The 15,963-nt window shown below is 38.4% G+C and overlaps 1 protein-coding gene across 1 annotated transcript; it reads right to left on the bottom strand.

The window, feature by feature from the left end:
- Positions 1-4,877: 4,877 nt before the first annotated feature.
- Positions 4,878-5,228, bottom strand: LOC149922897 (tRNA-splicing endonuclease subunit Sen15-like). The gene has a single exon (XM_090162323.1). It carries the CDS (start codon positions 5,226-5,228, stop codon positions 4,878-4,880), a length of 351 nt encoding a protein of 116 aa, XP_090018449.1.
- Positions 5,229-15,963: the final 10,735 nt, after the last annotated feature.

Below are 15,963 nucleotides of genomic sequence, written 5' to 3'. Positions count from 1 at the left end.
ACCCTCGCGGCCGAAGGAGCCAAGGGTTTCAATGGCCACCGGTTTAAACATATAGCGGTGCGCAGGCGCCGAGTATTTGGAGTTCTTCTTCGTTTCATCCTGGGAAGCGGCCCAGAGAAGAAGTACTCAAATACGAAGGAGCGAGAGGATCGGTACATGTGAAATCCCATACCAAGGATTTCCCTCCGATCCACGGGATTAAAGACAAACCATCTGGCCGTTTTCCGTCGTCCCGAGACAGGCCAGACGGCTCCAAAATAGATGGAACACCCGCAGACGCGAGTGCCCGTTTCAAAATATCGTTGACGGCACTGTGGCGGGAGCGACGGCCCGAACTCTTTTTGCAGCTGAGGCCATGAGAACCGAAGGAGTCAACCAGGCTACCACAAACGCGGGAGTGCGGCACACAAATTGTAGCTCCCGACCGAAGGCCGACGGTTACGCGAAAGGAATCAGCAGAGAGGTTGGTTCCAAGAGAAGGAGACGGAAGAACATTTAGCCACGCACCGGACTCAGCCGAAGAAACTGCGGGAAGACGCGCTTTATCACGATCTGACGAAGCTCCTTCAGACAATAGCTTGGTGTTTAAGTCGAAAAAAAGTGTTTCCCAAGCGCTCTGGTGCCGCCAGTGATCTTGAGGGGGGAAAGTGGATTCCGAGAGAAGCTCCCATTGCTGAGAGCGTAGCGAAAAACCTGGTCCCCAGATGCGACTATGGAAGGGGGGAGAATTTGACGGACTAAATCCGCCGCGCTGGACTGCGATGAAAGAAAGGCAGGCAGGGCAAGCTGGGACGCGTGACGAATGCCAAGGCCTCCTTTGGATATGGGAAGTGACGACTGCTGCACCCATGGACCTTCATCCATTAAAATATCTTTAATTTATAAAAAATGAGTTGTCGATACAGCGCTTTATTTTGTACTGTAAAAAGCACCCTTCCATTAATAGTAAAAAACAAAATCTAAAGGGCCTCGCTGATTTTCAAAAACGTCAAATAACGAAATTGAAGTTTATCCCCCTGGCAGGAGCCCCTGCCCTAATGCGTTCAGAGGAGATAAAGTTAGATAACGCCTACACAACTAGTGTTAGGTCTCATTAAGTACAGTTTAGGCAAAACGTTCGTTGTGGTATTGTTATTTTTTTCTTCCGCCTAGGCTCAATGGTCAGGCTTTACGCAAATCAAACGGTATCAGTACCATTCCGTGTCTTCCACAGTTTCCTTAAAGGGAATATAACCTGCAAAGCAATCTTTATCGAAGAGCACTTCAAAATTACCCTTTACAGTGGCGCCAAATATTTTTAAAGCCAAAGGCAATAGCGGCCAGAGCTGCAAACGTTGGTGTACCACATCAAATACCTGGGGTTATATTTCCTTTAAACATGGTAAAATGTTTTGGAAATAAGCAAGCTGTACGAGGTGAATGCTTATTCAAAGTATTTACCCCGATGGATGCTGGAATAGTGCTTCTTATTTTGGAAAGCGCGCAAGAGCGAAATACGAGTGTTAAAGGGAATATTACTTACTTGGTCTATGATGAAACTATAAACTTGTTTATTTCAAAGTGTTTTTATACTGGCCTGACTTTATTGTTCTCAGGTAGTGAGTAGGACTGAGGTTTGTACACTACACTTTAATCACTACCAACTAAATTAATTGTTATTACTTCTTGGTGCCATTAATATTTTTTAGAAGTCTTGAAAAGTTAACTAAAAATCTGGTTTCCATCATTTTATCTTAAGGGTTAAATAGCTCATTAACTGTTCAAATAGTTTTATGAATTTTTCTGTGCTCATATATCAAACTCTGTTATCTCTAATGAACCAAATATTATATTACCATTGCCCCCTGGATTAAGAGAAGGCCTAGAAATGGGCTGGTGTTGAATTTTTGAAACTGGCAAAATCAATTTTAGTTTTATGCCTCTGTTGGCCCTAGATCTTTCAAGTCAGGCTGTCAGCGAAAGATCGGCTGCTATTGCTTAAGGGCATTGGCTTATGCGAGAACATGTAGAAAGAAAGTACTTCTGGAGAGGTAAATACGATACCTCTAGCACAGGCCGATTGTTCGAAGTACGGCACGAAAATCCGCTAGAGGCGCCAGGCGTTACGCCTGGTTCGTAGGCTTTTAGCGCCTCCTATTTTAGGACAGCCATTACGGAATTTTTATAAAGTTATAGCAGAGATCCTGGCAGTTATAGAAATGCGAAACTCCGCCGAAAACCTGACAAAAAAATGCAAGCATCAGCGCCGCCCTTCGGCCGGAAGGAAGCGCCCGTTTCAAGCCGAGAGACGCAAAAATTGTAAACAACGGTAACAATCCTAGGATCTCTGCGATTACTCCCCACGTACAGGCGTCGCTGCGATCGGCAAAAAAAAAAACTGGTTTGCTTAGGGTATAGGGAGTTTCGCATCTCTATAACTGCCAGGATCTCTGGTCAGACTTGTAAATAGTGTATATTTTTAAGAGAGTCCACTGGACCCGGACCCCTCCGCCGATCCATTTTTTCGACGAGTCCAGGACTCTTCCCCCTTTTTTCGCCCCCCTCGTTTAAATTTATATGTTCGTTAATCTCTCTTCATTTCTCCATTTTATATTCGAAAATAAATGTCACCTAACCAGGCTAAGCCTATAAAATTTTTATTGTAATTATAAACGAGACAGTCAGAAATCGAACGGCAGCATTATTTCATTATATATTCTCAACATCAAAGTTTACATATATTTATATATATTCGCACGTGATCGGGTAAATTAAAATGCTCGTAAATATTTTCACAACTAATTTAACTATTAAAGTCTTCATTTCAAATCCATCGGACTTAATTTTTTTTCTACCTTTATTAATTTTAATAAAACTAAATTTTGGTATTCAATGGCACGGGCCACAACTGTTTAAGTTAAAAGAGGTTTTTCCGTGGTAGGCCTAAGTTTTCCAAATTTTTCATTGGTCATTGTCAATTTCTATACACTTTTTTTCGCAGTCTTTGCAACCCCTCTTTTTGGCCGCCCACTAGTCGGCCATTACCTGGAACCACCGGTGGCGGGTCTAGGCTCGGGTCTTTGGTCCCAGGATATGGAGAATGGGGGTTAAGGGGGGTAAACTCAACATGAACGCGCCCAGAAAAATTCCCAAAAAGAGTGTATAGGCCTCACAGATAGGGGTCAGGGCCCCAGGGGAGCTCTAGCTCCGTGGAGAGTCCGACTAATATTCGGAGAGCTTAAATAGTGGCGGTCAGTATGCACTATACAGATATCTTAAAGAGAAAAATAATTCTACTTTTTATTTAATTATCGAAATTTTTCCTCGTTTTACACAGCTAACGATATAATTTCAGGGAGTCCCGTGGACTCTTTACCCCCTTCTAAAGACATTTTTTTAGGAGTCCCGTGATTTTTTCAGGGGTTTTTGACGCGTGGACTGCCGCTATTTACAAGTCTGTCTCTGGTTATAGTTATTCCGTTCATCCATGGGTGGAGACACTCTACTAGGCACAAAGGTCAATTGAGCCACTGTTCGCTAGCCTACTTTTCCTCTCCAGGATAGTAGTTTCTTCCTACATGTGTGAGAATATTTAAAATTCCCGCCTTGATCGTCTCGATATAAAGGTTGGAAATCGCGCCATCTACTGAGGGTTTCGCAAGCGTGTAAAAAATGTTTGCCGCCCCCCTTATTTTGACATTACTTTGAAATTTTGTTCAACAAATCTGGGAGATGGATGATGAAGGGAAGAAATATATGCTTAACCTTTTCTGGGACCTACCCTAGGAAAAAGTACAGTGGAATATGATAAAAATTTGATGGGTCTTCTTACAGTTAGTGGGAAATAAAAAAATATCCAAACTGAGTGACTTGTTCCCATTATGTGGCTGGGACTCCTGGGTAACATTTCACTGGAAGTTAAATTAAAATTATTTTGGAATTTCAAGTAGCAATCAAATCATATATAAAGAATCTCAATTAGAGTCATTTTAATACCTCATTTTCCCAATTATTTTTGTGACATTCCGGTTTATTTTGGCCAGGAATGACTAATTTAATATATAATCCGTTTAGCCAGGTAAATTACGTGCTTATGTTAGTCTATTTGTGACTTAAAAATTAAGAATTTTTATTATTCAAATGCATTTAGTTCACCGTTTGGTCTAATACTTTTATTGGCTTTCTCGTCATGCTATCAATTTCGATGAAAAATGATATCAAATGTTTCTACTGAGACTAATAACCCTTGGAATGAACTCAAAAAGTACAAAGTTTTGAGTCGTTCCTTCTTATTTTCAATTAAATATTCTTGATGTAATATTTTATAGAAATAGCTTTCAATTAGTTCAAAAAATTAATACCAGGTCCTTAATTGAAGGTTGCATTTGTATTCAATGTTTCAATTGGTAATTTATTTTCAAGTGCAAGTTAATAATTATCATTTACATTGCGTTTTTATTAAAGCCATTTGATAATTTACTTGGTTGCATTCAGCCCTTTGTGTTACAAAATTACAATAAGCTAATCCCCAGCAGAACCAATAAATTCTGAACGGTACCAATGTGACAATTTGCTCCAGAAAAAATTTAAGCTTATAATAATATATTGTAGAAAATAAGCTTTTCTATATAGCTCTGTTCTAAAATTTTCTTTATAGTTTTTTTCATTTGGAATTAATTTAAGTTTCGTCATACTTTTTAGTCTCCAAAGTCCAATAAAACTGGTTTAATTGATTATATCATATAACATTTCAAAGGTATAATAAAATATACAATATACCATTGTCTCCATTATGGAAGGCTACAGTATATTGTATATTTTATTAAGTTCTGTACGTATAATTATTAAATATATTTACAAATAAAATGTTTTTATTTCAATGATTTTACATTTACTTTTCAAAGCTCTTCATCTGCACATCTATTATCTTCAGGTGGTGAAGGAGGTGGTTTTAATCCTTTATTCAACTCGTAAAACACTACAGATGAATCATTATCTACAATGGCAATAGTCAGTTTTTGGGTATTAAATATCCTTAAGTAATAATCAATCTTTCGCCAATTGGTTTTTTCATGTGGTAACATTGGGATTATGAGGTGCTCACTTTCAGTTTCAGTACTTTTCCCCTTCAAGTAAACTATTTCATATTGTTCATTACAAAATTCATTGATTTGGTACCATTGTTTAGTTGTTGACAAAAGACTGTAAATTTGAGTTGATAAATCGTGATGGGTCTTATCTCCACACATTTTATAATTTTGTCACTGAGGTTCATTTGCAGTTTCAGTTACACCAAAAGGGCCATTAAGAAGTAGAAAGACATACAAGACTTGGTTATTTAGAATATACTAGAGAGAGACTCCACCTATCATAACCATAGAGATCATAACAAGGAATTTTGTAATTATAGTACACTACCGCCATCTCTAGATTCGTAGCTAAACCGATATTTACCCGACAGTTTTTAGTCTTTCATATTATTTGATTATTCTTTGTTTTAATTTTCTTAAATGTGTTGACCTAAAGCAAAGATAATATAAATCTCGAACGAATTTCTATATTATCTTTGCTTTAAGTGAAGACTTCTTGTTATACGCATCAATCTCTCGATTCCTGTTATTCTGATCCCTGAGATCTTTATTAATAAATTATAACAAGGAATCCATACCTCTAGCTGTATTGTATTGTTATGTATTTTATTTTATCTTTTTTCATTTTCATTTTGCTGCGCTCCCTAGGGAGCCGCTCTGTTACAAAAGAGTGTACTAGTACGGCAATAAAATAACCTCTAACCTCTAACCTCTATGGATTCATGTTATAACGTATTGTGGTATAATAGACGTCTTATGCAACTTATGTAAATGAAGTAAACGCGAACGTCTACGTCTCATCTCGTCGTTGGAACCTATCTTCGGGGAGAGGTGTAGACGTTCACGTTTACGTCAATTTCATGAGTTGCTTAAAAATCGAAGGTCCACGGTTTGACCTAACTGAATATTAATTTGAGGTCACTATCCAAAATGACTCGTAACTTAGTTTCAATTGTCTGAAATCGTGGTATTTTAAAATGCTCTTCCTGGATAACTATACACTCTTTTATATCCTTATTTGTGAGAGCTGCCATTTTATTACAGGTCTGATTTCAAATAGTGCACGCAAGGCCGCTTCACGCGGTCAAGTGCAAGCGACGTCTCGAGCTGATGAGCACGCGCAGGCGCCCTTGCCCGTACTATTTTAAATTAGGCCTGTAATGAAATGGCCGACTTCGTAAAAGAGTGTATACAAATAATTTTTATTGATAGAATGTTCTACTTTTGATGAAATAAGTCTTTCAAAGACATTATAAACAGGTAGTATTGCTTTTTGGTGAAATTAGGAATTATTTTCCCAAATTCCGTTAAATAAAAGGAATCTTGGTTTTATTTATCAGAAGTCAGATGGCGCGCTTAGCTGAAATGTTTTCTCCAACGTGTTCTACAAAAGCACGGATAACTTTTATCACTCAAAGCCGCATCAAAGTAGAGCAACAAGAGATACTAGACATAAGTCAAGGCTGTTGAACTTCGCCTTAGATGTGTTTAATATTTATTGACGCTAGATTTCGTTTGTGTTGATTTAAGCTACAATTCAAATATTAGTCTCAAGTATACGTGATTCAATATTTTTCGACAAGAATAAAATTAGTTGAGTTAATAGTCTTTTGAAGAGAAATTCATGTAATAATGTGAGTAAGTAATTAATATTATTTCGTATTACGATAAGACTAGGCCTAATTGTAGTCGATCTAATTAAGGAGGTAATTAAATTGAAATCCACTGCCTCGTTCTTTGCTATTAATGATAATATAATAATATCATAAGGTCTTTTATGTTATTTCATTTAGATGTCGAATATCTCTAATTATTAAGTTAAATTAATCTTTTTCGAATTAAAATTTATCCGTAAGTCTTCCAAAGATATCTTGAGGAAAACCAAACCACCTTGATTTTGAAAATATTTGTGTCAACCTAAACTACTTGTCCCTTATGAACAAAATTGAGTTCAAGTCGTCCAGATGTTTTTCAAATTCTAAAACTGTTAGTTTAAAGAAACATAATCTATTTTAATTACTAGTTTACAACTTTTGAAAGGGAAGGGTTACTAGAAAATGTTGCGTAATAAGAATATTAAGGGAATACTAGAAAGGAAGATCGAAAGTTAATATTTAACTCTATACCGGTGCCAGAGATTTTGATGCAATATATGTAATTAAACCCGGTGCCCAAGGTAACATATGAAAGTATCAAAACTAGTTATTGCAAATTTTCTCTGGGCTTGCTACTATAAAATCTCAGGATTTTTTACTCTTTGTTAAATGTGTTTGTGACACATGATCGTATAATACTAATCAGACCAAGTTGGGCAGAAATCTTGAAAGAAGTTGATAATTTTTACCATCTTTAATTTTGTTAATACTAGTAGTAAATTATGGCAAAATGTTGATAAATAATGAATAATATTTTGTTCAAAAATCTTAAAACTCACAATTTAAAGTCGTTAAACATTCCAAAATTGTCATATCACTGCCTATGTAAGTATCTCTCTGTATAACATTTCCGTAGAAAAGCAGACCTGGTTTCATATGGAACATACAGTTAGTGGACAGTAAATGTAAAAACCACTGATTGTCAAAGCCAGAAAAGTGTCAGGAGTTGTGCTGAGTTTAAAATCAGCTTCACGAAACTTCCATTTCCCATCTGTGTAGTTGATGACACATCTTTTGACACGGTGTTTTAAGTGACATAATATATGTCATATCCAGTCAACAAGGTTTCATTAAAGAAATTACCATTATGGCATACTTAAGAGTGATTATGTTTCATATGGCACCGTGATTCACTTATAAATGATAATTTTAATTTAATTTATTATTTACCCCTTTTGGTATTTTATACCATAATGTAATTTACCACCTATTAGAGCAAGTCTTGGCTCTATCAATAAAAGGTTTTAAAAAATGACAAACCGGCCAATGACCAGCTTCCAAATTGTCATAATTAATATTGGGCTAGCGACGTCATGTAATTTCTTATGTGGCCTTGTGTACTGTTTTCTACAATGCTTTCCCAGCTCCTCCACTAAAGAGAGCTAACAAATTCTTATATAGGCTTGACTGCACTATCACAAGAACAAGCTGGTCAGTCATAACCAATTAATGGAAAGGTCTATTGCAGATAAATAATAGTCGTGTAATTCAAATACGGCAACAGTGAATTGAGTTGATAAATTATTAAATGTGAAAACTCTGAACCACTCCTGCGTAGAGTTTGCAAGTTCTCTCCCCATTGTTTAAAGGGGTTTTCCCCTAGTTCTTCGGTTTCCCCTTTCCATAAAACTTGTAGAGGTTAACGGTAATAGTTAGTGTAGGCATGGCCGTGCTTAGAGGTATCGCGGCCCCGGGCGAAACTGGGTGTAGGCTGTAGCGGCCCTCCGGTATATACATCCCTATGGTCAAATTTTAGCGGCCCTGGGCGACCGCCCTGCTCGCCACCCCCTAAGCACGGCCCTGAGTGTAGGGGGCTGTTGGCTCGCGTGGCATGAAGGGCTTCCCACCATCCTCCTACGCATTGTAACCCGTCCACCTGAATTAATGGCTTTAAAAGTCGCTTGATGACATGGGCCAAAGGTGGTGCCTTGGATAGTAGCCTAGCTGATTAAAAATAAAAGATCATTCATAGCCGATTATAGAGTTAGTGCAGCTGCGACTGGACATATAACGGGTTAGTCTATGGTTTCTCTTTATACTGCCAAACCTTAGAATTTTCTATGCATAGATTTGGCAGCATTTTTCAACAGGGGAGAAAGACAGTCGGAGACGGGTTTATTTAAGCGCGTATTGTTAATAGAAATATATGTAGGCAAAAATCGATAAATCGCAAAAATGGGGCTGCCTGGTTTTAAGCCACCGATCGTGAACATTATGGGCAACAAGTATTTGGTATTTCGTATTGATGGATGTATGATCATGTACTGCCGTGCAAAGCACAAAAGCATTAACGACCAAAACCAAAATATGGAGAAAACCCGTGAAATTCAAACTTTCTTTGCCTTAAGATATCCCAACTTACTCCTTTCAAGTTTATATAGTAGACTTGGATTTTTCAACTCAAATTATATTTTGGTACTAAACAATTTACAGGTTAAACTATATTTCAGAAATATCATAAAAAAAATGCTTTTTACCACGTATATGTTGGACTATTTATGTCTTAAAACGCGAAAAAAAAATGCGTCTTGATTTGACTTTTAAAGAAAATAAACACATTAATGCGTTTTGGGTTAGAAAATAATGCAAAAACCTAAAATAATGCGTTTTGCAACAAGTCATTTCTCTAAGAACAAAAAAATTTTAAATTCGAAAATTAGTTCAAAATTGAATTTAACGTATAAAATAAGGTGAAATAAAACCAAAATCTGTAAATCGAAAATTTGGTCGTTAATGCTTTTGTGCTTTGCACGGCAGAGTATCACTGCACCCTTCTAACTTTTTACAATACGGCGGCGGCCTGCACGGTACACCAATCCCCAGTCAGAATTGCGCGTAGAAAGCAGGGTTGCCAGATTACAAGCGCTGGATTATCGTATAGAGTTTTTTGATTTGGATCTTACGGCTGAAACCAGTCAATTAAGCCCAAAAGCCTACATTTATGTACGAAAAAAAAACGTGAGAAAATATGATAGAAATATTTCCGATTTGTTTCAACTATTATCACGCCCCCACCAAACCCGCAAGAGCGTGTTTGGACGTGGGAATCTGGGAGATAACCTTTGCTAAAGATCAGTGGTCACCACAATATTCAGAGATATATAAAAGTTTCCGCTCTAAAGAAATACCGTTTTTTTACGGTTCGTACTATCTATCGTGAGATCGTATTTTTTCCACACGATCCAGATCGTATATCGTACCGAGGGTTCAATTATCGTACAAATACGATCCGGATCGTACATCTGGCAAACGCAGGTTGGATGGAATATTTTTTACAGTTCTTGATTTTCACCAAGTAATTATCTAATGTTTTGCAAAATATTTACAATTGATAACTAATACCATAAGTGTATAATATTATTACATAAGTGTGACGCTTCTTGATTCTTCACATGTAAAAGTTTTACTGAGAGCTATTCACAAGACACTCCATTGCGGGCTTCGTCGCCGTTTTACGTCCGCTTGCTCCAGCGTCACACGTAGCCTTTGTCAGCGCCTCGCTAGGGGGAGATTTTCTTCTGGTGATGACGTCACTCCGTTACTACCTCTCAGTAAAATATTCCCGAAAGTGACAAACTTATGGAACAATGTTATAGACGTATGCTAATAGCGACTGGTTGAAGGAGAAGGGATAGTGTGCTTTAGTGCTTCTAGCAACGTTAGGTATGGGGAAGCATGTTGTGAATACAAACCTTGGTTTCAAATATTTTCTACGAGTTTTTTTTAATGGGAAATCTTGGAAATGAGTCGGGCCGGCTAGTTTTAAAGCCCGAACCCGACCCTATCCGATTAAAAAATACAATTGAAACTCGACCAAGCCCACCAAATTGTTCATTTCGAAAACCCGACCCGGCCCGCGAAAATTGTTCATTTCGAAAACCCGACCCAGCCCGCCAAAATTGTTCATTTCGAAAACCCGACCCAGCCCGCCAAAATTGTTCATTTCGAAAACCCGACCCAGCCCGCCAAAATTGTTCATTTTGAAAACCCGACCCGGCCCGCGAAAATTGTTCATTTCGAAAACCCGACCCGGCCCGCGAAAATTGTTCATTTCGAAAACCCGACCCGGCCCGCGAAAATTGTTCATTTCGAAAACCCGACCCGACCCGGCCCGCGAAAATTGTTCATTTTGAAAACCCGACCCAGCCCGCCAAAAATATTCATTTTGAAAACCCGACCCGGCCCGCCAAAATTGTTCATTTCGAAAACCCGACCCGACCCGCGAAAATTGTTCATTTCGAAAACCCGACCCGACCCGCGAAAATTATTCATTTTGAAAACCCGACCCGGCCCGCGAAAATTGTTCATTTCGAAAACCCGACCCGGCCCGCGAAAATTGTTCATTTTGAAAACCCGACCCGGCCCGCCAAAATTATTCATTTCGAAAACCCGACCCGACCCAGCCCGCGAAAATTGTTCATTTTGAAAACCCGACCCGACCCAGCCCGCGAAAATTGTTCATTTTGAAAACCCAAAACGACCCGCCAAAGGTGAAACCCGACCCGGCCAGGCCCGAGAAATTTAAAATTTTAAACCCAACCCGAACAGCCCCGATAAAATTGAAACACGGCCCGAAACGAAAAACTTGCACTTTTTATGTTTATAGTATACGCTTTATAACAATTTTTATCCCCTGACCGTTCTATTAGATCTGGGTTGCCAATTATTGTTACTATTATTTTACTACTACTGCGAATCTACTATAACCGACTGCCCGGAGTACGCTACTATTTGAATTTGTGGGTAAAGATGAAATAAGGAAATATATTTTGCCATACCAAAAGACCAATTTTAATTATTACTAAACAAATAACTTTAAACACTTACGCGACATAAAAATGGTTAAAACATGCACACTCTCGAATGAAAATCAATTAAAAACTACCATAAGTTAATTAACTTATGAAACTACTAATAAACCTCCTAAGCTAAACCCCATTTAGATGCCATTTTCACCTAACCTAATTGTGTGCCATCTGCCATGATATTAAATCTTCGTTTTAAACTTATTACTTATCACAAGTCTTTTCACTATATACAAAGTCCATCGAAGGGGTGGCCAAACTCATTACGGTGAAGGGACTACGTTGTGGTCGTGAGTAAGACATCTCAGGCGACGCTCGAAGAGTTGAGTTTTTCGTCCAGCGAGAAACGTCGAAGATTCGTGGAGCGAAGCCATCTGGATGTTGATGACCATGTGACGGTTATACTCGTCGACTTAAGTCATGGACTAATTAATGTATACACAGGGACGGTCCGCATAGGAAATTTAGCGGCTAGCGATTGCTAAATGTGCCCTCGAGCGGCGATTGTGCGAACTAACGACAAACTGAGTCAAGGGGGATGGAAACGGGAGGAAAGGTTTAAGGGTACAAAAAAAAGCAGTCGCCTTGCCGGCGATGTTGTAAGCTCCACGTGCGTTTGGTAAATGAATTCATTTATATTAACAATTAAATTGATTGATATTAATTTTTCGGCCCATACATTCGAGACGTTATTCTCAATTTCTCCAGACAAAAAGAAAATTAAAAAAGTGGATTTAAGTGATTCCGATAATGGTAAATCAAAGATTTTTTTGGACAAGGCTTAGAAAAAGATGAACAGGAAAGGTATAAAGAAATCTTTCGTGTGTTCTTTATGACAATACTTCGAATCACTTTTACACGAAGGGTAAACACACAGCTTTTTCCTCATAATTAATTTGTAAAACTACTTAAATAAATTAAAGTTACTACCCGAATATAGATTTTCCGACCGATGAAATGACTTAGAGCATAATCGAGCTCGGTGGTTCAGTTGACAACCGAAAGGTTGTTCTGACAAACCTCAGAGACGAAGTTTTTGAAAAAAGATTATCTCTCTGGGCGCGCTCCATGGTTTGGTACCAATAGAGTATAGACCACGTGACCTACGGGTCACGTGAATTTAATTTTTGATTATTAGGTCCAATCATAGCTGAAAGTGGAGTTGTCCCCGACCAATGGTCAAAAGGGGTAAGAAATTTAAAACCACCGGTAAACGCGCGCAATACAAAACTTTGCTATTGACACGCAGGGTTGGAAAAAAGCCGGCTTTTATTGAAAAAAATCCAGACCAGTGGTTTTAATTGGCTATAACCGGTTTTTTTCCCGGTTATAACCGGCTAAAATATAAACAGTACCTTTCACTTATGTAAGTAGAAAACTGTTTGCAGTTATTGTCGTAAATAAGAAACTAAACAAATAAAGCGAAATAAATATATAAAATAACTGAATTCTTTTGATTTCCTCGGGAAATTCCCCCTAGTTTTTGTGTATGACAGAAACGAGGCAGCGAACTTTGGAACTTTAAACCTACCGAAAAACTGGTAAAAGTAAACCGGTTTCTAAATATGAAACAAAAAATAAACTAAATTTCTATATAAAAACTATTAATTTACTAAATTATTCATATTGTAATTTTTTTTTTAAAAGCCACAAAAATCTGGATTTTTTCAAGTGGCTATAACCGGATTTAACCAGGTGGCTATATCCGGTATGACTGGTTCTATACCAACCCTGATTGACATATATCTAAATACGATGCATTTAGGCAGGATAACACTGACATCTTTAATCCCTGCGGCATCTTTTAAACTATCCTAACTAAGAATTTCCCCGTGCACACTAGAAAACCCCCAAAAATACAACCAATTATTTCAAAATACAATGCAACACAAAATGTCAAAATAGGTGATTATGAAAAATATCGGTGGTCACGTGATTTGGTTAAGTACTACCAAGTTGAAAGTATCAAAATTGGCGCTTTTTTGTAAATTCGTCTAGCTAGTTGGGCAAGGGTTAGCGAGATTTCTATTATTTCATTGTTCGATCGAAAGGATTTTTCGTTTTGAGAGAAGTTTGCAAAGTCGTTAAATTAAGGTAATTGATTTATTAAATGAAATATTTTTAAATTCTATAAAAATTGATTTTAATTCATTTTCGGGAATAATGGAAACATACATGTAAATATAACCTCGTGTCTTCTATTAAAATTGGGCTTGTTTCTTTATCAATACTTGGTCTAGAACTATAAGAAAAAAAAATATATAATAAATTTGTTAACTTTATGTATTTTTAATAATTTTAGAAAAATACTAACTTTTCAAACAATCAATCCATGGTTGGTGCTTTTTACTAAAAGCGGACGAACGCGGGCCTCGGTAGGTGCAGACGAATTTAAGCAGCCGACGCTTTGTCAAAAAATAACCAACTCCCGTGAGCCTCTGCGCGCAATTCTTTTTCATAATCACCTATTGCAGACTACAGGCGCCAGTGTCGGTTTCTCATCTACTAATAGCCACCGTGGCGGCCGCGCAGAATGAATACAATTAAATAAAAGAGGGGGTCAAGACGACCTTGACTTTGACCTTGGTCTTTTGGTATGGATTTTATTTTTGGTTAAAACTAGAATTTCCAAGTTCGGTGTTTAATCCTAATTTTACGTTATATACCAATTTTTACGTTACAGCTTGTACCATAAGTTAATGATATCTCTAAGTAGACAAATAAGCCCTTTCAAGGTGGAATCTTTGTCCAGAAAATGTGATGTCAAATCTTGTCTCTCCGATTCCCGCGAAAATGAAAGATTAGAAAAATATCTCGGACCCAGCGCCGCTGTGCGGTCGAGAATGAAACTATATTTGGCTGAGATAAATAAACCAATAGCAAAAAAACGTTCTTTTGCCTCTGTGGGGGGAACGAATTTTCTAAGAATATACCGAAATTTATCTCTTTTGGGGAAGTTCAAGCTAGCCTTGCACCAAACGGGATTAAAGAAACGTCAGCTTCGGCAGTTCTAAGTGTATGCTAAAGCTACTTTGATACATAGGTCGATGTGGACAAGCATATCCGCCATAGGCAGCATAGCCATTTGTCTACTTAGAGGTATCATTAACTTATGCTTGTACTAAATGCTAGAGCAGCCTCCCAGATTCAAATTTGGTCAGTAGATGGCGCTTGGAGCTCTTTGAGAAATTAGTTAGTTTCCTAACTTTCCTTAAACTAAAATTTTAAAAACATTTTGTCCGAAGGACATAAGAGTTATTAATTACTCAGACAGAAGTGGTCGCCCGTAGGCAAGGTTATTTTCAAAAATACATATGTGGCATGAATGTCAAGAGTCCTGTAGATCAAATGGATGGACGGTGAAAATAAAGTTGAAGGGCGCCAACGAGTGAACATGTACCCATAATACTACATTTATTCAATGAAATAACATATTTGAACAATAGTACAACCAAAGAGTGAACATGTACCCATAATACTACATTTATTCAATGAAATAACATATTTGAACAATAGTACAACCAAAGAGTGAACATGTACCCATAATACTACATTTATTCAATGAAATAACATATTTGAACAATAGTACAACCAAAGAGTGAACATGTACCCATAATACTACATTTATTCAATGAAATAACATATTTGAACAATAGTACAACCAAAGAGTGAACATGTACCCATAATACTACATTTATTCAATGAAATAACATATTTGAACAATAGTACAAAATAAAAATAAAAAAAACACACGGGCCACACGAACTTAGGGCAGGGAGAACAAACAATCAGCGAGAGAGGCGCCCGGAGGGAAAGTGTTTAGTACTGAGGCCGCATTGCCTCTGCACCGCGATGGCGATCCGTTGCAAAAGGGAAGTCACCGACCGATGCTCGCCCGTGACCTCCTTGATCCGACGGCCTATCGAATGGATCAAGGCCAGACCATCCCGCCCGAAGGAGCCCAGGGTTTCGACCGCGACAGCAGTGAAGATGAACCGATTTTCCAAACCCGCGTATTTTTATTTCTTCCGCAATTCGGCCTGGGTCGCAGCCCAGAGGGGGGCAGAAGAGGAAGACGCCAAGTAGGACGGAGCTAGAGGGTCGGTGCACGTAAAATCCCAGACCAGGGATTTCCCACCGGACCAGGGGACCAAGGTCATGCCATCGGGTCGTTTCCCATCGTCCCGCGACAGACCGGGGGGTTCTAGAATGGCCGGGACACCGGCAGAAATGAGGGCGCGTTTAAGCGGGTCATTGACGGCGCCGTGGCGGGACAGCCGACCAGAGCTTCGTTTGCAACTAAAACCGTGGGTGCCCAAGGAGTCCACACGGCTACCACAGTTGCAAACGTGCAGGACACAAATTTCGGCACACAACCGAAGGCCGACAGCGATCCGGAAGGAGTCGTCGTCTAAGAGCGTGCCGAAAGAGTTA

The sequence above is a fragment of the Leiobunum rupestre genome, chromosome 11, assembly GCF_980474605.1.
Source record: "Leiobunum rupestre chromosome 11, qqLeiRupe1.1.hap1, whole genome shotgun sequence".
Taxonomy (NCBI): Eukaryota; Metazoa; Arthropoda; class Arachnida; order Opiliones; family Sclerosomatidae; genus Leiobunum; species Leiobunum rupestre.
This window is presented reverse-complemented; position numbering and strand designations above follow the sequence as displayed.